At 38.8% G+C, this 26,067-nt stretch overlaps 1 protein-coding gene across 6 annotated transcripts in view; it reads right to left on the bottom strand.

The window, feature by feature from the left end:
• Positions 1-1,657: 1,657 nt before the first annotated feature.
• FAM91A1 (family with sequence similarity 91 member A1) overlaps positions 1,658-26,067 on the bottom strand; it is a 43,910-nt gene continuing 19,500 nt past the window's right edge. For 4 of the 6 annotated variants that reach the window (XM_088844815.1, XM_088844816.1, XM_088844817.1 and 1 more), the window contains 10 exons: positions 25,417-25,549; positions 21,732-21,880; positions 20,090-20,224; positions 19,843-19,956; positions 16,103-16,175; positions 14,005-14,154; positions 11,562-11,666; positions 10,913-11,036; positions 9,682-9,751; positions 1,658-7,464 (listed from right to left, as the gene is read on the bottom strand). In XM_088844815.1, coding sequence (XP_088700941.1) covers positions 7,279-7,464; positions 9,682-9,751; positions 10,913-11,036; positions 11,562-11,666; positions 14,005-14,154; positions 16,103-16,175; positions 19,843-19,956; positions 20,090-20,224; positions 21,732-21,880; positions 25,417-25,549 — 1,239 coding nt within the window. In that variant the 3' untranslated portion in view covers positions 1,658-7,278. The remainder of the gene's footprint in view (positions 7,465-9,681; positions 9,752-10,912; positions 11,037-11,561; positions 11,667-14,004; positions 14,155-16,102; positions 16,176-19,842; positions 19,957-20,089; positions 20,225-21,731; positions 21,881-25,416; positions 25,550-26,067) is intronic. The other 2 variants (XM_088844818.1, XM_088844819.1) reach the window with 2 other exon arrangements.

The raw sequence follows: 26,067 nt of genomic DNA, 5'->3' as shown, positions 1-26,067 counted from the left end.
CGAAGATAATCACGATGGCATGATCACTCACCTGGAACCAGACATCTTGGAATGTGAAGTCAAGTGGGCCTTAGAGAACATCACGACAAACGAAGCTAGTGGAGCGGATAGAATTCCAGTTGAGCTATTTCAAATCCTGAAAGATGATGCTGTGAAAGTGCTGCACTCAATATGCCAGCAAATTTGGAAAACTCAGCAGTGGCCACAGGACTGGAAAAGGTCAGTCTTCATTCCAATCCCAAAGAAAGGCAATGCCAAAGAATTCTCAAACTACCGCACAATTGCACTCATCTCACATGCTAGTAAAGTCATGCTCAAAATTCTCCAAGCTAGGCTTCAGCAATATGTGAATCGTGAAATTCCAGATGTTCAAGCAGGTTTTAGAAAAGGCAGAGGAACCAGAGATCAAATGGCCAACATCCGCTGGATCATGGAGAAAGCAAGAGAGTTCCAGAAAAACATCTATTTCTGCTTCATTGACTATGCCAAAGCCTTTGACTGTGTGGATCACAATAAACTGTGGAAAATCTGAAAGAGATGGGAATACCAGACCACCTGACCTGCCTCTTGAGAAACCTGTATGCAGGTCAGGAAGCAATAGTTAGAACTGGACATGGAACAACACACTGGTTCCAAATAGGAAAAGGAGTATGTCAAGGTTGTATATTGTCACCCTGCTTATTTAACTTATATGCAGAGTACATCATGAGGAACGCTGGGCTGGAAGAAGCACAAGCTGGAATCAAGATTGCCGGGAGAAATATCAATAACCTCAGATATGCAGATGACACCACCCTTATGGGAGAAAGTGAAGAGGAACTCAAAGGCCTCTTGATGAAAGTGAAAGAGGAGAGTGAAAAGGCTGGCTTGAAGCTCAACATTCAGAAAATGAAGATCATGGCATCTGGTCCCATCACTTCATGGGAAATAGATGGGGAAACAGTAGAAACAGTGTCAGACTTTATTTTTTTGGGTTCCAAAATCACTGCGGATGCTGATTGCAGCCATGAAATTAAAAGATGCTTACTCCTTGGAAGGAAAGTTATGACCAGCCTAGATAGCATATTAAAAAGCAGAGACATTACTTTGCCAACCAAGGTCCGTCTAGTCAAGGCTATGGTTTTTCCAGTGGTCATGTATGGATGTGAGTGTTGGACTGTGAAGAAAGCTGATCGCCGAAGAATTGATGCTTTTGAACTGTGATGCTGGAGAAGACTCTTGAGAGTCCCTTGGACTGCAAGGAGATCCAACCAGTCTATTCTAAAGGAGATCAATCCTGGGTGTTCATTGGAAGGACTTATGTTAAAGCTGAAACTGCAATACTTTGGCCACCTCATGCGACGAGTTGACTCACTGGAAAAATGTCTGATGCTGGGAAGGATTGGGGGTAGGAGGAGACGGGGACGACAGAGAATGAGATGGCTGGATGGCATCACCAACTCAATGGACATGAGTTTGGGTGAACTCCGGGAGTTGGTGATGGACAGGGAGGCCTGGCGTGCTGTGGTTCATGGGGTCGCAGAGAGTCGGACATGACTGAGCGACTGAACTGAACTGAACAGTATCCAATTTCAGCGTGGTATTAAAAGAACAGACACGATGATCAATGAAACAGACTTGAGTGCTCAGAAATAGACCCAGACAAAAAAAAAGTCAATTGATTTCTTAAAACCACTTTATTGAAGTATAATTTACATGATAAAATTTACTTGATTTAAGTGTACAGTGCATTTTTTTGAAAACCTGAGTTGAACAACCATCAATCGCCACAATCCACTTTCATAGCATTTCCAGCACTCCAAGATGCTTCATGCCCATCTGCAGTCACTCCTCATCTCCCCCGCAGGCATCTACTGATCTACTTTTGTCTCTATAAGTCTATCAACTGATCTTTTGTTTCAATATTTATTTGGTTGAGTCTTAGTTGTGGCATGTGGGATCTAGTTCCCTGATGAGGGATTAAAGCCAGGGCTTCTGCTTTGGGAGCATGGAGTCTTAGCCACTGAACCACCAGAGGAGTCCCCATCAACTGATTTTTGACAAAGGTGTTATGGCGATGTAGCAAAGAAAGGATAAACATGTACCTCATACATTAAAATTAGCTCAAGTCGGTCAGAGACCTAAACATAAAACTATACAACTTTGAGAAGAAAATGAAAATGCTGCATCTTGGGTGATGAATTTTTAGATAACAGCAACAACAGCACAATCCATTAAAAAAACAAAAACACTAACAAATCAGACACTGTCAAATTTAAAACTTTTGTTCTTTACCTTAAAAGACACTATTAAGAGAATGAATAGACAAGACAGACTGGGAGAAAACACCTGCAGAGCGTGTATCTGATCAAAGATCTGTACTCAAATATTTACTGAACTCTTAAAATTCAGTACACCTAATTTTTAAAATATGAGGAACAGATCTGAACAGATACCTTACCAGAGAAGACGCATGTATGGCAAATAAGCATATGAAAAGATGCCCAACATAATTTTTCACTGGGAAAATGAATTATTTCAACCACTGTAAGATACCATTGGAATGGGAACCTTCATTCATTGCTGGCAGTAATGTGAAATGTCATAGTCACTGGCGAGTTTGGCAGTTTCTTATAAAGTTAAATACACACTTACCAACGACTCAGAAATCCCATTCCTAGGTATTTACTCAAGCAAAATGAATTGTGTTTATATTAAAACTTGCACATGAATTTTACACGACATTGATATGTCCATACAATGAAGTACTCAGCAACAGAAACAGAGCTATTGACTTACAACATGTATGAATTTAAAACGCATTTTGTTATGCACAAGTGGCTAGGCTTAAAAGGTTACAAACTGTACAATTCCACCATTTATATGACATTCTGAGAAAAGCAAAAGTGGTTGTGAGGTGTAGGGTGAGGGGTTGAGTACAGAGGGGAATTTTCAGGGTGACAGAACCATTCTGGATAGTACAAGGATGGTGGGTGAACACATGCTATGCATTTGCCAAAGACCTGGCAGAGTGAATTTGACTATGTGAAAAAAACATAAAACTTTCCGAAGAAAATGAAAACTGCACTTCGGGTTTGTGATGTCAAGGGATCCCACATGGAATGCAGTGTGTGACAAACGAAATCCGTTTTGCAAATGTATCTTATAACCTCAATGAAGGGAACAATGAGCTGTACTGTTGCTTTGGAAAATGTTTTGAGTGGATACTATTTAAGGTTAAAGACAAAAAAAGTACTTAAAGGAACGCTAAGTCTATCTGTTTCTCACAGGGGTACAACATAGTTATTCTGAAACCACTGTATAAGCATGCCAGGGTTCAACAAATAAGCAAATAAACTGTAGATAAAAGGAGCCAGGTTTCTCAGAATGAAACTTATGGTGCTGAATTATGAGAATCAGTTGAACTTAATATGCCTACAGATAGATCTAAACATATGGACATGTGCACCCACATACTGGTTAGTACACATATTTATATCTCTTAGGTCCTTTCACCAAAAAGGTGAGAAAGCAAGCACACCTAAATCCCAATCTTGGTTTCCAAATGCCAATCTGCAAAGAAAGGAACCGAGGCTCCTTGGGGAAATAGCTAATTCCAGGGCTGGCATCCAGATAACACCCACAGTGCTAGAAAGGAAGATTAGTCTTAAAAAAAAAAATGAGGGTATGTTAAAGGATTTAGAGGTCAGCTTCAAAGAGCTCCCGATAGGCAAAGCTGAACAATTTGCACAACAAAATAAATAACAGGTATACTGGATTTTGACTCAAAAGTATAAAATAAATAATCATGATTACATACTAATATAAACAAATGACCAAATAAAGCAAAGGAACAAATCTTTAAAAGAAAATCTGTAAAGAATATATACACTGCTCCTTCCCTTTGAGTGTGGGCTAGAGTAACTCACTTCCAAAAAAAGAGTATGGAAAGTGGAAAAACCTGCAGACACCATCACTTTAACCAAAGTAGAGACACCACTAGTAACATCTGTTAACTATGCAACCCATGACATGAGACACGTGGAAGGGCACATGACATCTGTGCTATCCTCCCCATGAGGCACAGCCTCCAATCTGAGAAAACACCAGACAAACCCACTTTGAGGGCCATCCTACCAAATAACCAACTAGTGCTCTGCACAGTCTCGAGGTCAGGAAAGACTGAGAAACTGTCAATGGACTGGAGGAGTATGAGGCAGTGCTGACTAAATAAATGCCCCATGGTGCCTTGGACACGGTCCCGGAACAGAAGAAAACATCAGAGGGAAAATGCGTGAAAACGCAATCATCATCTGTATTTTAGTAAATAGTATGGTACCAGTGTTAATTTCTGAGTTTTGACAAATGCGTCATAGTTTATATAAGGTGTTAACATTAGGGGAAGCCTGTGGAAGGGTATAGGGAATATCTCCAGACACCTTTGCAATTTTTCTGCTAATTTGAAATTATTGTAAAATTAGTTTGTTGTTGTTGTTTTTTCTTTTAAAGTATAGAAGCCTCAGCACTGAAAGCATGTGTGTATTTTAAATTATGAAAGGGACTTAACAGAAGATTATACACATTTTCACAGCAACCTGATCAACACCACAGTTTATTTGTAAACATATTATAGTGTCCATAATCAGACTGACAACACTTTATACATTTCACTGTAATATTAACATCAACCAGGAAAAATCCACTGTACTCAGTTACAGCTTTGGTATTTTAAAATCATTAAATACAAACTGTATTTCAAACACTTAACACAAAAGAGAAACACAAATGGCAGAGAAAAGTGGAAACGAGTAAAAGAAAGCACTATTCCTGAAATTAAAAAAAACACAGAATCATCTGATTACAATTTTAAAAGGAAAAAAGGAATCAAGGAAGTCAGATGATCTTAACATAAAGTTACATTTCTTTGGACCTGTGTGAAAGGTGAAACTGTACCATACTAAATTCTATGTCTTTTATATTTCTTTTTTCTCTTGATTTCTGTAGTTTGCCAATGGTTTAAGCTACATTAAAGACAAAAAAGAGGGGAGGGAGCACAAAGCCAAGTGAAATGACTTTAAACGTCTGCAGAAAAACTGGATAAAAATTCTTTCATACATTTTCTTTGGCAAATAAGAAATTCTATATTTTACCTTTATTGTTGAATAGGATCAACACACAGGTTTAAGCAATGCATCTCGACATGAGTTAATGTATGAATGAAACAAAACCAAATCCACAAAGTAAAGCATAAAAGTGGCTTTCACATTTTGCTAACAGCTCTAAAAATGCAGATTCTCCATCTTTAAAAGTATGAGACGTCTTCAGCTGGAAGTAGAATCTTTCCTCATTCACGTGAGAAACCAGAGGTGACTACGTGCTTTTTTCTTTTTTGTACCTTCCCTAAAATTCATGATCATTATGATGTTCCATTTCTTCCTCTATTATCCCTCAAAGGAAATATAGCAGCAAATCACTCCCATATTTTAAGTTTTAAATTCACCAACAACAGGGTTCACTACCAACTATAAACATTCAATGCTTTATTAGTGTACATGTCATCACCATAGGCTTAGCTTGTTAATACAGAAATAAATAAAATAACTACAGTTAATCTGAACAAAGCAAATGAGATTAAAGAACCCTGATCAAATGAAATACTTACAACAATCAGGTGAAAAACTATAAAAATTACATACCTACCTAATAGCACTAGGAATGTACAATATCAATTATTGGAAAAATAAATGAGTGATTCACAGTTATAAGAAATTATTTTAATATTAGTATGTTTCCTTTTATAGACAAACATTTATAACATACACTTGGTTTCCACCTCATATAAGACAAAGTAGAATACTAAACGTTACTGCACTTACCCCAAACACAGCAGTGACTGTGCCACAGGTAACCTGCTTCAAAACATTTAATAGGGAGGCTAAGGTATTGAATGCATGGTTATGTTAACAGTATTACGAAAGACATATATTTCCAGAAGTATGTTAAATACACAAATGTCAGTTCTATAAATAACAAAAATCATCAGCAAAATGTTCAGGTTTAACCTTCCCAAATTTTCTAATGCTTTAAATATTTTAGATATATGCTGTCTGACCAGTTAGTTTGGTTACAGTTTTAAACTAGCAAACCGTTATTCTATGAGAAAAGCTAAACTATAACACTGCACAAACTTCCCAAGGAAGGTAACTCGAAAAATCTAAAAAGTGATTCCAATTATTCTAATTAACATTTGAGATACTAAAAGAATCAAGGACTCAAGAAAATATTTTGAAATTACTCGATTTGTCTTTATCATTTTGTCTAAAACTAGTCACATAAATTTAAGATCCAAATGCCTAACAATGTGTCCTCACAGCAGGTTTGTCACTAAAATGTTCTGATCAGAAGACACAGCCTTAATGCCTCTAAATGTAATTCTAAGCTAAAATCCAAATCCTTGGTTTGAAACCTCAAAGCCAATACCGTAACAACTCATGGGTAAATGAGTCAGGGAGAAAACATGCAGCAGCCACAGCTACAAGAGTGGAAAATAAATTCTATTTTTCCATAAAGACTCTATGAAAATATAAAGCCCCAAATGAGCGACAACACAAGTCCACATATAAACATTGTTTAAAAATAGAATGTTTCCCAAGCTTCTTATGAGATGTCAATATGTAGTCACAGTCTGCGTTAAGATCTCCTAAGTCAACATTAAGCCATACCTAACTATGCTGATTTGCATACCTTCAACAATGTTCAACGGATATACCTAATTTACAAACATCCACAGCACTTCTTAATGCCCTATCAGATCATCTCTCAATAATGGATGTTTACAGTTTTATAATTCTGCTACTTTAAATACTAAGAAGCCTTTTCAGAGGAAGAGTTCCACCTCTTCCCATGATCCCTTAAAGAGTAGGTAACAAAATATAAAATTAAACAAGATTTATGTTTGATAAACTAACATATAAAATTACCATTGCAATATTCAGTGACTGCTTATAAACATAACAGTCATCATAAAGCCTATAAAGTATATCCTCAGTTTTATAAAAGAAATGCAGATTGTCTCAAGGTAAAAAATACAGTGCAGGCTGCTAAAAAGCTCTTTGTTGCATTAGGAGGTGCAGGAATGAGGAAAACTTCTGAAAACATGAACGAGTTCCCCAAACTTTAACATCAGTTAAGCATGAATTGCACTGCAGCAGCAGGAAGCTTTTCAGTGGCTGGCACTATAAAGCTAACGGTAAGAAAGAAAAAAGGCAGAAAGGGTGGGCAACAAATGATGTAACCAAATTATTGCAAATGGAGATTAGCAATAAGAAGTGACGAGGGTGATCGTCCACTCCACTCCGTTAAGATACCATCTTTAAATACTAAGTTCTTTGCAGGAAGGGGGACTCCCATGTCAGCACAGGATGACTGTGAAAGCAAACTTGGAAAACTGGCCTCAGCGTGAACATCCAGTGTTGAAGCACCTTCCTAGAGAGAGCAAGAAACAAGACAAAAAAATCCTATTCAACACTTTACCAAACCACTTAATTCAGCTAATGAGAAATCAAGACCTTGATTACCTAAGAAATGTTTATGGACTGCAGAGCACTATAGGAGATGCAAAGATGTACCTCATGAACCTCAAATAATCAAGACTGGTGTTAACACATGCAGAAATGACAAATACACTCAGATGATGAGAAGTATTTTGAAATAGGGAGAAATAACAGGTTATGAGAATAAGAAAAAGTTAGTTCTTAGATAATCTACAAAAACCTTCATGCAACATTAGGCACTAGAACAATCCATCCACTCCCAGGGCTCTCAGATTCACACATTCAGCGCAGACTTCTTGGAACTCCAGGCTCCAATCTCCTCCTATCCAACATCTATCTTTGGATGTTTCACCATAAATTCCACACTTAGCACGTCCATAACCAAACTTAAATGTTCCCTACCGGGTCCTTCCTCGACTCCATGCAGCAAGCTAGTCAAGAAGTATGAAAAGTACCTTCATTCTTCCCTTCCTTACCATATCCTCAATCTTCCCTCACGTTTATTTTATCACCAAGTTCTCTCACTGTACCTCCAGCATGTATCCCGAAGGAGTTTACTTGATTCATTCACCACAGCCAAGGCCACCAGTCTCCACTGAAGTGCAGTCCTCACACCAAAGTGAGGTGCAGGGGTGTGAAAATTTGTAAAATCTTGTATCTATTTATTGCATCCAATAAAGTTTGCTTTTGTTTTGTATGTTTTATGCACAATTTATTATATTACAGGTATAGCAGTAATAAAAAAAATCCTTTACTGCAGATACAAACTTTTTTTTAAATGAAAAGGGGGTTCATCTATCAATATCTCTCACTACAGTTATTACAACAGTCTTCAAACTTGTCTTATTTCTAAGCTTCTGTTTTTAATCTATTCTCTAAACAGTAACTAATCTTTTTAAAAATAGTCAATTAGAAATAATGTCATTCCCTGTTATAAGTCTTTAATACTAACAGTTTCTCTTTGCAGTAAGCATAAAACACATTTTTTCACATACTCTAGAAGGCCCTCCACTCTTTATCGGCCTCACCTCTTGCCCCTACCCCACTTTCACAAGACTTCTGCCACACTGGTCCTCTCGTTTGCTTGCAGGCTGAGTGCCTTCCTGACAAAGGACCTACATACCTACTAACCTCAGCCTGGAATACTATTCCCTGTTCTTTAGATTTCAGCTTATACGTCACCTCTACCTTTTTAAATTTGGTCTGCCTTTAGATTCTATCATATCGGAAGGGGTTTGACTCCTTTAAAGCACACAAACTGAAATCTGTAACTACTTGTATATTTCAGCGTTTCCTTGACTAGCTCTCACACAACACTTCAGCTCCATAGTGCCTTAGTTCTGTTTCCCCAGGACCCTGTAAAGACTCTGGCTCAGAGCTGACTCAAGTATTTACTGAGAGAATGAATGAAGCTAAATTCCAAAATACTAATTTCATAATGTTAGAACAGATATTTCAAACAAAAAATATTCCACTCTAAAAGTTTATCTACAAATCAAGTCTACGGTATCCATTCTTTCCTTGGGGTAAGACAGAAGGTCTAGAGCACTGGCTTTCACTACCTTAACGGTCAGTCCCATCTCATTAATCACTGCACTAGGGAATCACTGCAGTTATGAATGGAAGTGAACTGACTCAAGAGGGGACTTCCCTAGTGGCTCACTGGTAAAGAACCTACCAGCCAATGCAGAAATCACAGGTAAAATTCCTGGGTCGGGAAGATCCCCGGGAGAAGGAAATGGCAACCCACTTTAGGATTCTTGCCTGGGAAATCCCTTGGAGAGAGGAGCCTGACAGGCTACAGTCCTTGGGGTCACAAAGAGCTGGACATGACTTAGCAACTAAACAACAACTGACCCAAGAACCAGAACCCAACATGGTACACGGCCCATGGCAGATGCTTAAAACACTTCTGTTAAATGAAGCACCAGCAGCACAGAACAAACAGTTCAAGCCTCCTAAAGACCTGGCCAGTGAGACCATGCATAAGTCAGTTAACTTTCTGAATTTCAGTATCTTCATTTATACATTAAAGTTACAACTTATTTCATGGCTTACTGCTGTGGAGACTGAGTACAAACTCAGAAGTGTTTTGGACACTATAAAAGCTCTATGCAAATACACCTTGGGTTTTGTTGGTTTTTGTTACCTGGAATGAGTGAACAAAGTTAAGGACTTGTAGAGACAGTTTTCTACTGGAATGTAAGAGGTTTTGAAGGCTGAAAAAAAGGGGGAAAGTTTAAAACAAATATAACAAGAACTAACATGGGAGTTTAATTTTAATAAACATGTTAGTATATGTATATACATCTCAATTAATCACATAATTTTTAAAAAACAATTGCAATGGTTCTCATCAATGAAATTTCTGCTTGTTTGAATATAAGGATGTATTAAAAAGACCATTTTGAAATAAAACATCATGTACAAGCAAAATTAGAAAATTATTGTTAAAAGGAAAATTTTAAACTACTACCAAATATAAATGTTAAATGCAAGAACACTTTAAAAATAAAAATGTAGGAACACATTTTTAACTATAAATTGGTAACATAAGTAAACTGGTAACACATGTAAACTGGTAACCATTATAGTGGCAATCTTTAAAGCTATATAGTATTTTTACCTTTTAATTCATGTATATTATTTTATTTTCAAGATAGTTATTAAAATTATGTCAATTAAGTACCTTAAATTTTCTTATACAAACTACATTAGGCCAACTAAATTATTTATTCTCCAATTTTGTTTTCCTAAATAACAATGTCAAGGAGGTCTGTAGACATCTCCTCTCTCTAAGCCACCCACCACGATCATCAGATTTAGTGATACGCTTCTCTGCTAACCAGTCCCAGGACCTTTACCACGCTGCCTCACAGATGAGAGTGAGCATACAAGATAAAACCTACTTGTCATGACTGATGAGTAAAGCATGTTCATCTAGAAAATGTGGCAACTGAAGAAAATTTAGAAAGTCAGCCATAATTCTACTTTAGGAGATAATCATTACTATCATAACTTGAGTTGTGTATGTTAAGAGAGAAGTGCACAAGAGATATTTCTATAGATATTTACATATGAAAAAAAGCTAGGTGGACAGAGTCATATAAGGATGCCCATTTAATCCATACTCTCGCCAAATCTGAGTAACTAAGTCAGTATCATTAACCAAAAGGTTGTGTCCAAAATATCTGCATGTGCCTAATTTCTGAGGGACTGAACTTTAAATTTAAAATACACAGCAAAACCTTTCAACGAGCCATCTTTACTCAATCAATGAACAAGCATATGTGAAATAAAAGAAAGTAAGGCACAGCAACTAATGCTGAGAGCCTAAAAGTCTCACATGTGAAAGGATGACAGCAAACGGAAACCCTCACCTCTCTTTTCTGCAAAGGCCATGGGTGGCAATTTTTCTGCAGACTTTCTGGTTTAATTCGGAACTGAACAGTGGAATCCCAAAGCACAATTCCAGAGGAACCCAATCTGCTTCTGTTGTGGCAACTACAAAAGGGTACACAAAGTTATTAATCGTGTATACTTCATGTCCTATGACTGACCAAGGTTTAAGCGGTCAGTCTGATCTCTGGTCAGAGATCCAGAGATTTTCAGAGATTCCTCCTGCTTTCACTGACACGCACATGGGTTTAGCAGGGGAGAGGACTCAGAGCAGTGTCAGTGAATCTCTGAAACAGGAAATAATGTTTTCTGAGTATGTACATGCTTCTGGGAAGAAGGCACACAGCTTTCATCAGACACTCAAAGTGGCTTTTTACCAGAAAAAAAAAAAATCTAATTTAAGACATCTACAAGATGAAAGAATTAACATAGGAAAAATGAAACATTTTTTATTTTCATGTCACATTTTATAATATTTTAATTATTCTAAATATATAAAAATGTTTCCCAGAAAATACTTATGAAAAGGCCCATTGTAATAAGAGCAAATGATATCCAAACAGTATCATTTGCAAAAGGATTAAACCTCAGAAATTAGTCAGAGTTTGCAAATAATTTTTAAAGCCTTACCAGAGTTTTGCTTTGTAGCCGAATCTAGAGTTGCCTCCTCAATGACCATTTCAAATGACTCTGTGCTCCCATTCACATCTGAGCCTGAAGCCAAATCAGGTTCTCCTTATAATTAAAGGGCAAACAATAAATATTAGGACTCTAGAAGTTGGTATACGTTGTTGATAAGTCAGTCCTAACAGAAATAACAATGAAAAATAGTGAATGGTCTTTAGCCTAAAGGAGAAGTTAAGTGGGGGACAATTTTGTCCCGCAAGAAATATTTGGCAATTTTGACAAGGTTTGGTTGCCATGAACAGGGACCGGGATGTTACTGAGATCTAGGGATCCTAAACATACTGCAATGCACAGGATGGTCCCCCAGAACAAAGAATTAGCCAGCTCAAAACATAAATAGTACTGAGTTGTGAAGCTTTGGCCTAAAAAAACAAGGATTCACAAGGCAGAACACAAGGTTAGACCTTCACTTCATTACTAAAGTCATTTCTGTCCCCATGGAAACATGCAGTCTGATTACATCACTCCCTTTCAAAATATTTGGACTCCGTATGTCTTTCAGCATACTACATCCTCTGAGATCTTCTAGATCTTACCTATTGCTTCTCTACTCTCTTCTACTACAGCCCATCAAACTCTTCTGGCCAAGATAAGCTACTCTCTTACCTGATCCCCTCTGCCTAAGACTGCTGCTGCTGCTGCTAAGTCACCTCAGTCGTGTCCAACTCTGTGTGACCCCATAGACGGAAGCCCACCAGGCTCCCCTGTCCCTGGGATTTTCCAGGCAAGAGCACTGGAGTGGGTTGCCATTTCCTTCTGCAATGTGTGAAAGTGAAAAGTGAAAGTGAAGTCGCTCAGTCGTGTCTGACCCTTAGCGACCCCACGGACTGCAGCCTACCAGGCTCCTCCAGCCACGGGATTTTCTAGGCAAGAGTACTGGAGTGGCTTGCCATTGCCTTCTCCGCTGCCTAAGGCTGCTACCCTCCAAATAAACAACAATAATCTATCTGTAGATAACGTCTCATTTATCAAAATTCAGTTCAAACTTTACCTTCTCTAAGAGGGTCTGATAGCTCAGCTGGGCTTAGATAAGCTTTCCTTCCTGCTTTAGCACTTTAAGCAGACCCCTGTATCTTAGTCTCTTAACATTACACAGTAGGCTGATTCAGTTGCTTGTCTCTGCCCCAGGGTTTTTTACTCCTTGAGAGAGTGAAGTCGCTCAGTCATGTCCCACTCTTTTACGACCCCATGGACTGTAGCCCACCAGGCTCCTCCGTCCATGGAATTTTCCAGGCAAGAATACTGGAGTGGGTTGCCATGTCCTTCCCCTTAGGTCTTGGTAAGAGAAATATCTCCAGCACCAAGCAGGTATTTTGTAAACGTGCATAGAATGAATGAAAGGAAACACGACAGCTCTCGTAACATTCTTTGCAATGACTAATCCACAGCCCTCTTCTCTAAAAATGCGCCTGTGATACCTGGCAGTCAACTGCTGAAAGTTACCCAGCTCCTCTGGCCAAAGGTATATGGACCAGGGGTGAATACCTAATTGAATTCACTAGAAGGCTAGCAATTAAGCATATTCTCTCAGGATTTCAAAGCAAGAGGTTCAGTGAATATAATCGATGATAGAGATTTGAATTAGAAAGTTCCCTAGAGTTGTGGACCACAGGTGACACCATGGCAACCAAAGCCATATAGAAGCCAAAATTATGCCAGAGCAGAAAACAATTAGTAATGAGGTGATTTGAAAACGAATCTTTAAAAAGAAAGGCATTTAAGGAAAATTAGCTATTGTCAATATGCAAGACGGGCTGGAGACAGAAAGAAGAAGAATGAGGCCAAGAAGACTAAGCAGGAAATGGTTGCAATAAAACACGCGTAAAATATCAAGACTCAGACTAGAACGGTAGTTACAGAGAATTAAAGAGAGAGGGAAGAAAATGAACGTAAGTCGTTTCTAAAGACTGACTCCCAGAACTTGGAAACTAACAGGCTGAGTGGGAAAGGAGAAGGAGGAGACAGAGACATGAGTTCTAAGGCCTGCGTAGCTGAGACAATGGTGCCTCCAACAGAAAGAGGAAAGCTGAAGGGGAAACTGTTCATCCTGGTCTGAAAATACTTTTACACAGAGACTAAAGTTTTGAAACCATTACCCTATAAAGGAACTTAATTTAAAGCCTATAAACAGAAATAGGACAGTAAAGGGCTCAAACACAATAACCATTCTGTATTCCAACCCCAGGTCATCACTTCTTTACTTATGCACTGAGTATTTTCTCCATCTGAATAACTGATAATTGTCCCAATGACGTCAGAGTATTTTCAGCGGAAAAACATTAAGTGTTAAATAAGTCAACATCTCCACAAAGTCCCCATGCTTTTTAAGTTTGTGATACACTCAATGCCCATTTTCTTAACTCAAAGGACACAACTAGTGGCTAACCTCTCTCATCAGAAGCATCACTGAGTTTTCTGTTTGCAAGTTGGCTAGAAGCATTCAACATGGTGACATATCCACAAAAATGCTGCAGGTCCACTTTGTTCCTCAGTGCTTGCAATGCTTTATGAACACCCATATTGACACCAGTAAACTCTAAGAACAGAGTTGACATCGATTATAAGTCAATAGTCTTACAACAAAACACCAAAAACTGATACTTTCCTTTTGTTAACATCACACAATTCTTAGAACTTTTATATTTTATCAAAATTCATTTCAATGAATAAATATCTGTAAATGTAAAAGGATGCTATACATATACAACACACTTATAGACCTCAGAAGGCAATTGTTGTTAACAAGACAATTGACTCTCTAAGTAAACAAACATGGCCTGTCAATGGCAAACTCCCTAGGCTTCTCTTTGTACTTCCATTCTGCCTTAAGTACTTACTTAGTGGGCTTCTACCAGGAAATTCCATATTGAATACACATTTTGTATTTTTTAAGAAAAGTAAAAGTATTCTTATTGAAAATAAAGCTAACAATGTACTTGAAATTATATCCCTAATAAATTACTTAAGTATCGGCTCAAGTTCTCATAAATATGTGAACTTACAAAAGAGGAAGATGCTCTATAGCCAAATATGAATATTTCTCTTTTTTAGAATCTTCACAATAATCTCTAAAGGCAAAAGAGTAACTGATCAGTTCTCAAAATTTTATGAGTTTTAAGATCCTATTGTCACTATCCTGTATCTTCTGGTGAACAAATAATTTGTCCACAAAATTTATAAAGTATCAGAGGATGAACCAGCAAAGTTTAGTTGTAGAGAAATACTTATTTCTGAATACGGACTCTATTTTGGAGGAGAAAGCTCTCCTCTCCAAATTTTGTACACATTTATTTCACAACAGCCAAAAGAGAGTACTTAATTTCAAATGTGAAGCATTTACAGCCTAGTCACGTGAAAAGGAAAAAAATACTTAGGTAAATATTCTTCTTTTTTCCCTGCTTTAGGGGAGGAGGGACAATGGGGACTAACATTTTGGAAGAAAAGTTCTTATATGAATTAACAAAAATTAAATTACTTGAATGATTCATTGCTCTCTAAAATTCCAAGCAATATGACTCTAAGAACAAGTAAAATAGATTCTAGAATGACAATTTTGAATGGAGCAGGAAACACAGGTGCTGAATATACTTTCTTAATAATCAACAGAGGAGAGATGTTTTACATTAAACAAAAGGAAGAATGAATTTGCTTTTATAGAAATTCCCTGAGCATCTTTCATCAAATGTATTACAGCTCACAATTCTAGAAAGGAGTAACATTAAACAGGCCTTTTCACCCTTGAACCTAGAATCAGCTTAATTTAGCTCAGACTCTACAATTCACTCAAGTCCCCTCTAGCAGAAAAAATAAAATTTAAAAACAATTTAAAATTATTTATTCATTTTAAATTAGGTTTTGTTTAAAATGTTTTCTCATTTTCTCTAAGGACTCTAGATTGGGAACTTGTAATACTATAGCACAAACTTAAAACACATTGACCATTAATTTAAAAAATTTCAATTTGTTTTTGCTAAAAACAAATGCTGAAACAGGAAACAATACACAAGTTCTCTGTAAACTATAAGTTAATTTACAAATGTCCATTAGTGTCCATAAAAGCCCCATAAAAAATAAATAAAAAGACTGTAATAACATTAGGGGGGGAATCAACTTTCTAAGCATAAAGTCCTCCCTGTGACTTGTATTCTCTGCCAACCTACGAACAAACAATAAAAGGAAACTAAAAGGCTAAACATACAGAAAACCTAGTCTTCCATCTAAGTAGCTGCCTACTTAGCTTCTTCATCTCCAAGACAGACTAGTGTTCCTTCTAGTCCTAGGTCCTAAAGGAGTCTTATCCCATTAGTTCTTTGTGCGAAAAGGCATGTGACAGAAAACTACCTTTCCCAGTACTCTTTAAAAGCAGAATGATTTTAAGACCCTAGAACTTAAAAAGTTTAAGAATTTACTTCTTGCTATGCTTCCAATGATAGACAAGACTAATTATAAAGAAGTTAAATGGATACAATTTGAAAGTAAGGTACCTCCTTGTAGTTCTGTCTCATCAAATGGGAAAGGTATGTGGACAGTTTCTCCTATCCCATGCAAACCATGTCCCTAAACATGAAAAAACACAAGTTGAAAGGTATATGTGAAATCTGTATTTCCAACAGTAGACACTCAAATGATAATTAAAACTGTGCCTCATGATGGTGTATTCCACCTTAATACTCCATCAAAATGCTCTCAATAATTCTCCGCTTTTCTCCAGCAAGTAAACATAATCTTAAATCTTTATTAACCTATTAAGGCAATGTGTCTAAAGTGAGTGGACGGGTTAGTAAAAAAACAGGTCAATCAGGGGTCTGCTGAGTGAAGCCTGAATGAGACCCTGTGCATTCATGAGGGGGTTAGCTGTAGTGCTGAGAAAGAAAAGTGATGGAGGATCCCTGAGCTCCCTGGCACGCTGCGGATTAGGAGTGCAAATCTCAAAAACCTGCGCCGACTGACACGCACTCACAGGGAGTCGCTGCAGCACTGCAGCTGTACACAGTCAGACAGCAGCGTCTGTCAGCAGGGGGCTGAGGAGACAAGTCAACGCGCACACCTTCAAGGCGGCTGCAGAAAAAGGACACTCTCCACAAAGGGAAACAGAAACATCTCCAACTGCTAAGTGGAGAAAGCATGGGGCATATCTGTATGTAATTGCTTGCATGTGTATAAAGAAATTCTAGACGGGTGCAGCAGAAACAAATGGGCTTGTCTGATCTGGAGAAGAGTCAGGGAGTGGGGTCTGGACAGAGTGTTAGGAGGGCAGGGATACTTTTCTCTCTGTAACTTTTAACAATGTTTTATTTTTGAAACAAGAACTTACTATCAATTCAAAAGTTAAATTGAAAAAATCTATGAATCTAACCCACCTCACTCCCATGTTACAAACAGCAATTTAATCCTCACATTCAAATAATTGCAGCTGTGAATAATAAGCATAAGCTATTTCATTTTATGCCTATACAGAATCATTTTCATAGAAAAGTTAACACTGGGGATCTATACATTCTTTCCCTTTAAAGAAGATCCACACATTAATCAAATTCAAGATACTGTGATGTAAAAGAAAAAAATAATTTCAGGGGAAAAAAAATCATATTCATTTACTTGGTTCCTGTAACAACTTGAATATGTTTCTAATATCTTGCTTCTATTCCATTGATACATTTATTATTTCAATCCTAAACAAGATGGTTACTATTTATAAGAACATGGTTTTAATAAAAAATTTTAATTATGCTGTTCTAAGTTCCAGTAAAGGAGAAGGCAATGGCAAACCAGTCCAGTACTCTTGCCTGGAAAATCCCATGGATGGAGGAGCCTGGTAGGCTGCAATCCATGGGGTCGCTAAGGGGTCGGACACGACTGAGCGACTTCACTTTCACTTTTCACTTTCACACATTGGAGAAGGAAATGGCAACCCACTCCAGTGTTCTTGCCTGGAGAATCCCAGGGATGCGGCAGCCTGGTGGGCTTCCGTCTATGGGGTCACACAGAGTCGGACACGACTGAAGTGATTTAGCAGCAGCAAGTTCCAGTAAAGGTAAATCTTTTTTTCCATAAAATTTAATAAAAGAGACACTCTTTTTTAGAAAAGGCAAAACTCCTCTCTCTACTTCCACCACCACTGCCACTGTAGTGAACATTTTTTGAGATCTTCCGATGTACTAAACACAGGTCTAGAGCATTTTATGTTGATCGCCCATCTCAGTCATTCTTTTCAACAATCATATAAAGGTAAGACCTTTTATTATCGCCAATTTGCAGGTGAAGTCACTGAAGTTATCTGGCTTCCAAGACTGCATGCTAATCCTATCTTCCCCCACCCAGTCATTCTCAACAGTCTTCAGGCTGACCTTCTAAATCGCAACTGACTATGTTAATCCATTGCTCAGCACCCTTCACTGGCTACCATGGATCTAAAGGGAAAGTCTAAACACTGCGGTAGGACAATTAAGGTCCACTGCGCTCCAGGGCAGGGCCTGCCTATTGCTCCAGACGAATCTCTGATCACCATCCATCACACTGCAGCCCACCCCTCAAGATGACATAACAGCTCACAGGTCCAAGCATGTGCTCCCACTTCGTATTCCTGTTCATTTATTCAACACACACTCACTGAGCAACTTCTGCGAGCCAGGCACTGTTCCAAGCACTAGGGAACCAGTTATGAAGAAAGAAGAAAAAACTCTCTACCCAAGGATTTATTCATGCTAACTGTACCTCTCTGCCTGGCCCCACTCTCCTCTAAATCGGTCTTTGATAGCTAGCCCAGGTCTCATTTTCTCCGACAAGCTCTCCCTAAGCCTCTGTCCTTGCCCCAAAGCTAGAAGGTACTTCAGGCTAACAGTTCCCCTAAAACTCTCTCTGCTGCTGCTAAGTCACTTCATTCGTGTCCAACTCTGTGCGACCCCACAGAGGGCAGCCTACCAGGCTCCCCTGTCCCTGGGATTCTCCAGGCAAGAACACTGGAGTGGGTTGCCATTTCCTTCTCCAATGTGTGAAAGTGAAGTCGCTCAGTCGTGTCCGACTCATAGCGATCCCATGGACTGCAGCCTACCAGGCTCCTCCATCCATGGGATTTTCTAGGCAAGAGTACTGGAGTGGCTTGCCATTGCCTTCTCCGAAAACTCTCTCTAACCCTCAGCTAAAAACTGGATGCAACTGCTTACACAACCTTTCCCATCAGAATTAAGTTCCCTGAAGATAGGGATCATGTCTTACTTGTAAACCCACGTTAATTAGTACAGAATATGGCAAGTACACTGCCAGTTCAATGAATTAATGAAATCTTTACAGAGAACCTATTAAGTACCAGAAAGTGCACTGTACTCTAGACACTCACACCTTCTCGTTTCCTTCTCTTACCAATTTAAAGCTAAAAATGATTCCTTTGGCATCAGTTCCTACTATTAGTTTTGTTGTTACACAGTAGATATTACCATCCCCATTCTGCCAATGGGGGAAACTAAGTTTAAGAAGAGTATCTCTAAAATGTTGCACACCACTTCACACCGTCTAGGGTGGTTATAATTAAGAAATCAGGTAATACCAAGGGCTGGAGGGAATGTAAAGTCACTTTGGAAAACAGCCCAGCAGTTCCTTAAACAGTTAAGACATAAAGCCACCACATGACTCCACACTTCCACTTCTAAGGATATACTCCAAAGAAGTGACAACATGGCCACCTCGACAACAGGAAAGCAGCCAGTCACAAAAGACTGTAAATGATTCCATGTATCTGAAATGCCCCAGACAGGCATTCTACAGACAGCAAGTGTCGGGGGTGGGAGGCTGGCACAGTGAGTCGCACAGGGGAGTGAGAACTACAGGAAAAGGGAAATGTCGTAGCGCTGAGTGTGGTGCTGACTGTAGACATCTGTGAATACACTGAAAACCACTGAATCACACAACTCAATCGGGGAATATGGTATGTGAATCACAGCTAAATTTTAAAGCCACTATTAAAAAAAACCAAAAACAGGGCCACACAGGTAGCAAAAGCTGACGCTGGAACTCAAAGCTGAGGCTGACTTCAAAGCCCACATTGTTTCCACCACTCTCAGTCTGCCAGACAAAGGCCAGGACTAAAATCCTGATCTCTCGTCTTCATGTGTCAGTCTGACAAATGTCTAATTACGGATGCCTGACTGTGACTCAGCAGAGAGTCAAACAAATTGCGATCTTTGAAATTAAAATCCAAAACTGAGGGCTTGAAATAAGCTAACTTTACCTGAATCAAAACCGCCGAATGTGTCAGGGCATCGTTCAACATGGTGAGCACATTTGACGTAGGAACCACCCCAGGATCATGACCCCAAGACGTGATTAATAATCGATCATAACCCTAGGGACAGGAAATAAAAAAAACACACCAGGGCATTTAGGAACTTTAAAAAATCAAGAAAGTTGTCTAGAATAGTGTTTACCAGTTTCTATCTTCCTCAAAAATGATTTTTAAAAAACCCACAAAAGCATACCTGGAATATATCTGGCAGTTTTCGAAGTCTTGTCCCTTTGGACAGCAAAAGAGATGGTGGTCCTTGCCTGGTGATGTGGTAAATGTACAGTTTAAACCAGACAGAACTGACTTCTGGGATAGCTGGTCCAATGTGCTAAAATCATAGAACACGTCAAATAAAGCTGTAAATGCTTATCTAACGAAGCCAGATTTCACAAGGGACTAAGTATACTCTTACAGCTAATGCCTCATGGAAGTGTTAACTGTTCTTAGCCTTATGAAGATAAATGTTAAATGATCCGTTCAAGCAGTTTCAAATATATACAGGAATTGAGAAAGCAGTTCTTGTCACTGCAGTTAAGACAATGGAGTCTGGAGCAGTCAGGTTATGTCTGAAACTTGGCTTCATCGCCCCGGCTGTATCGCCGCAGGTTACTTAAGGTCCCCTGTACCTCCTTTCGCTCATTTGGAACACAGCAACAAAATACTTACCTCTTCAGGACATTGCTAAAAGTTTAAAACAGTACCTGGCAGCACAAGATAAGCACTATCAAAGTGTTAATAATTTTTATCAAAAGAGAGATTATCTATCCTTGCATCCATCATTCAATTCATGGATTCCTACTACGCCCAAAGGCTGTGTTAAAGAGTAGAAGGAAGTGTGCGTGTGTGGCAGAGGGGAAGGGACACAGAGAATTATAAAACAGACATTAGTAAATGCAAATCTATACCCACTCCCACTGAACAGAGGACAAATCTAGGCTAAGCGGGGAGTGTGCTCATGAAGCAGTTAGATCTGCACAGGCAACAGAATCATCCATGTACCAGAATCCCTTCCTTTCATCTACACCGTGAAACCCAGCACACCCAGGAAACCAGGCAGGATGTAGTGCAATCCTGGCGCTTTGAAAATGGCACACGTCACACGGGACACGCCATGCTAAGTATCCAGATATATGAAACTGATTTATTTTCAAAAAGTCAAAGACCAGAAGTCATCGTCACGATTTTAAAGGTGACCAGAGTTCTGTCTCTCAAGTATAATCTTTCCTTGTCAGCTCATTCAGCATCACAGCCCCACTTCCTAAATACTTCGTTTCTTCCTCATTAAAGGTACCTTATCCTTCAAGGTAACCCAGGCTTCCTTCTTAGAGGATCCAAAAACATTCTCTTTGAAATCCTGCTTTCAAGAAGAAAACTGTCATCAAATGTGTCCTTAATCACTCAACAATGGTGGTTGGTGGTTTCGTCACTTCAGTCGTGTCCAAGTCTCCACGACCCCGTGGACTGTAGCTCACCAGGCTCTTCTGTCCATGGGATTCTCCAGGCAAGAACACTGGAGTGGGTTGCCATTTCCTTCTCTAGGGGCACTAGACAATACATATATATACACACACATCTTTATATATATACACACACACACATATATATATGTGTGTATATTATATGTGTGTATATATATAGAGAGAGTACCAATTATACCTCACAAATTGAACATCTTACAACAGCAATACGTACAAAACTGCTTTCTGAGTTGATTTTAGTATCTGCTATCTACAATTTGAGAATCAATACATAAGACTGTTAAACCTCCCCTTCAAGTTGCCGTGAGGAAGAAGAAAACAGCGGCAGAGCAGGCTTCCCAGTGGGTCTTTCTTTACCTGAGGGGTGCAGCTGCTGACGGGCCGGATTTCGTTGGTGAGAGGCGCCATGGAAACAAGCAATGTGTAATTTTTGTTCAGAACTCTGCTGCAGGTTGCAGGGTCCAACCCAAGAAGGCTCTCACAGCGCAGGAGATCCAGAGGAAAACCTGGATTGCGATCAACCACACACAGAGGATGAGAGACTGACAGCGTGAAACGAGACGCTGAGCATGAAAATACTGAGAACTGCCTTCAGTGTTTCACGTGAAAACTTAAAGTCTATAAAACAAGGTCGAGTATCTTTTTAAAAGCACTTTATTTCCTAGGAGGTCAACTAAGACTTCCTAAGATTTAAAGCTAAAGTCTTTATTCTGATCCAGAAAGATAACTGTCTACTGGTGTTCTTCGAGCTAACCTTTCACTTTAAATACGTTTGCTTTACCTTACTTCCTCTCCATCATGGCAATGCCATCTTATGAAAGCCCAAGTGCCACGGGAAAGCTGTATGCTTCCCTCTCCCAATTTTTTATCTCTATAAAACTTCACAGCCAAATTCTGAACTGACCAGAGGGGCAAGAATTCCTATTTAGAAACACATGCCCTAAACTGGGGTCCATAAAGCATGAGCTCAGCACGCAAATGATGTTAAGTGTTCCCACTCTTAATCCTTCTGGAAATTTCCAATGCTATTGCTTCTAAAAAAGAGTTCATTGAACCTTCAGAAGATCAAGTGAGCCCTCTAAGCAAAAATGAATCTAAAAAAGGATATGGCTTGCTAAAAGAGCCTAGAAGCCCTGAGTACAACTGGCACCCAAGATCCTGGTCTTTCATACCATTCACCACTAAAAGAAACCAGAGGAGGAGGCTGATTCCAAGGCTGGAGCAGAAACACAAAGTAAGATAGCTTTGTCAGAAACTAAGGACTTACTCCCCACCAAATTAAAAAAAGATAGAGGCAGAGCACGACAAGAGGAGTCCATGGGCCAAATCTGAGACAACAGTAGCAAAAAAATGAGACAATAATGACTGGTTATAAATCATTGAAAAATTAAAAACTGATAAATCCATACTGAGAATATAAGAGAAAACTTGTCCCAAATGTTAAATGAGGAAGAAATGGTGGAGTTGGGAGGAAAAAAGATCAATTCGCAGCCATCACAGTAAAGAATGGTTCAGACAAGGATCAACAGAGAATGCTAAATCTAGGAGGAAACACTGATAGAGTAGGATATATGCATGGTCTTAAAGTGTCTCCCCTACAGATCGCTTATTAGTCGTGGGGGGAATAACAGTGGACTACACAATGTAGAAATCAGAAAACACTAACTGGGTGGTCAAAATTCACTAATATCACAAGGACAGATGCTTAAGCATAGTTTGTTCAGCAAGAGTTTTGTTCTGCATGATCGGGGGGACAATCAATCCAGCTAACGGCATACAAGGCAAAGGGATTCTGGAAGGTGTTTGTGTCTGGCCTCTCACAAATAAGGGGAGTGCCTATGATCTTACTAAGTTAGACCACACATTGTTTTCATTTTTCAAGCAGTGCCTCAAGCTGTCTAAAACCAGAAGATTACTAAGAAATTAGTCCTGTCACAGTATCAGAACTTTGCTTCTATGATAGGATCACAAGGCTTTTTGCTTTACAATATCAAGTACGACATGATATACTCAAACTACAAATTGCTAATGGCATAAAAAGAAAATTCTTTCTATTCAAAAATAGATGCTTAAACACCAATACTACAGAGCTTCTCCTTTAAAAAGGAGTAAGACTGAGTTAACCCATCTGGTACCTACAAAAAGCTACTTTGTTAACATGGAGGGTATTTATTATGTCCTAAAAAAAAGTTAATTCTTTATCTGGAATGAATGGCCTTCTTTTCTATGAATCTAAAATGGTACTAGTTATACATCATTATTAGAAAAATTGAAAAGAGTCACTGAAATCATCTTCTGTGGTTCTAATGAGGAGTCCCAGTTAAGAAAGGCTGGTTAGAAGAATGAAACTTCATAAACAATTGCCAATCTGGTCTCAAGGGGAGGGAGGAGTTACTTACATTTTAACTTTGGAGGCACGTCAGTTATTCTAAGCAATCAAAGCTCCAGAAACAGTCAACTACTAAATCTACTTTAAACGTTAAAATTATACTCTACTTTCACACAGAATAAGTTTAGGTTTACCATTTTGTTGATGATACATAGATTATTCATTATGCATGTGAAAAAGTTTAACCCAACCCATTAAGCAATAGACTGTTCATGAATAAATCAATAAAAACCTTCGTGTTAAATGGAAAATATTCAAGAGACGTGGATTCAAGCCCCAGCTCTTCCATTTACTAATCATATGAGCTTTAATGACTAAATGCACAGGAGATTTAACAAAGAAAAGCTTGAATTTCTTTATAAAATGAGTTACCCCTGGCTGGTCACTAGCACTCTGTAACATTCTTGGATTCTATGATGGGCAGTAGGACACTTAAAATATTCTAACCCATTATCTCTGAAAATCACTAAAAAGTCCAAGAAATCCCAGGGTTTGTGTATCCAGAGATATATTTAAGATTGTTGGCATTCACTGCTAGGTCACATGATTTAATATTTGGTAACCAAAAAATGATTACTATCAACAAACGCTTATCAAAAAGAGCTTTAGTCTCTTGGTATTTGGTGACTTAATACTCAGTTTCAACTGTTTATGAATAACCTCCAGCATGGAATCATTTATAATTCTGTTAAAGCATAACTCTGAACCAAACACTCTAAAGCTGAAGCAGTGGGTCACCAGGTATTGAGTGTCTAGCCTCACTCAGCTGAACTACCTAGAGTTTTTGTTCTTCCCTGTGCAACAACTCTTGTGAAGTAACAAATGATTCCATCCTAAACGTTTTTAGCTGAGCTGAAAAGAAAGCCAGATGCTTGGTGAAAGAAGTAGAATGAAAATGGATATGACTAAGAAACTGATGGTTCTTGGCCAGAAAATAGAACTTTGAGGTAAATGAAAGAATGCGTGAAATCAAATGTGACAGTGGTGCCAGAATTCACAAGGCCCCCAAAAGGCAACTCCCATGAATGTCCAAGGACTACGGGATGCGATTACATTCACAGTGGGATGTTCTTACACTGGTGCCCAAGCTGCTGCATCTTTGTAAAAGCACATTTCTGGGGCCACTCCTCAATTCAGGAGCTACTACATCAACTCAACTGAAGTCTGGGAACCCCTTTCTATCACAAAACTGAGAAGGCACACCAAGGCAGCAAGTAAAATACTTCAGTAAATACTACAGCAGCATTTGAACACAAAGGCCCTGTTTCTTATCTTTATAAAATGAATTCTTCATTCTTGATGCTTCATGCTTCCTAAATAAATTTTGTCGTTGTGTCCACCTCTCAAAACAGATGCCTGTTTCACATCTGTAGATAGACATCTACAAATGCCTACATCCCATGCAGCTACTTAAACAAATTAACACTCCCACTTTTCTTGCAGACAGCTAAAAACATTTAGATACTACAAATGTCAGCGGCACCCAAGAGAGGAGAGAAAGTAATCTAAGAAACGGCTGACGAGCAAAGAAATTCACAGAACAAGAAATGTTTTTAAAATAAGTGGTGATTAAATAAGTGAGCATGACTTGTTAATTTCTTAGAAAGAAGTTTCATAGGATCATGTCTTCAAAATCGAGTATATTTAGCGTACCATAACTGGGTTGGTCTGGCTGTGAAGTCTGAGCAACTAGATCTTTATTATGACGCAGAAACAGTATTGTGTTCCTCAGAGTGAGCGCATGGTCAAAGTACCTCTGTGCTTCCCCTTCACCAGTGCTCTGAACCTGAAACAAGAGAACGTACGGGTTGCAACGAAAACCACTCCCAAGCCATTCATGCTGGTTTATAACCATAAAGTAGAAATATTTAGACATTATTAAAAATCAGTCTTTTCATACTGTGAAATTAGTTTTCTGCTTGCTCCATGGAAAAAAAGCTATGCCCAACCTAGACAGCACATTGAAAAGTAGAGACATTACTTTGCCAACAAAGGTCCGTGTAGTCAAAGCTATGGCTTTTCCAGCAGTCATGTACGGACGTGAGAGTTGGACTGTAAAGAAAGCCAAGCACCAAAGAATTGCTGCTTTTGAACTGTGGTGCTGGAGAAGATTCTTGAGAGTCCCTTGGACTGCAAGGAGATTCAACCAGTCCATCCTAAAGGAAATCAATCCTGAACATTCATTGGAAGGACTGATGCTGAAGCTGAAACATCAATACTTTGGCCACCTGATGTGAAGAGCTGGCTCATTGGAAAAGACCCTGATGCTGGGAAAGATGGAAGGCAGGAGGAGAAGGGGACGAC

The sequence above is a fragment of the Moschus berezovskii genome, chromosome 16 (assembly GCF_049115385.1).
Source record: "Moschus berezovskii isolate FMDL1 chromosome 16, NW_MosBer_1.0, whole genome shotgun sequence".
Lineage (NCBI taxonomy): Eukaryota > Metazoa > Chordata > Mammalia > Artiodactyla > Moschidae > Moschus > Moschus berezovskii.
This window is presented reverse-complemented; position numbering and strand designations above follow the sequence as displayed.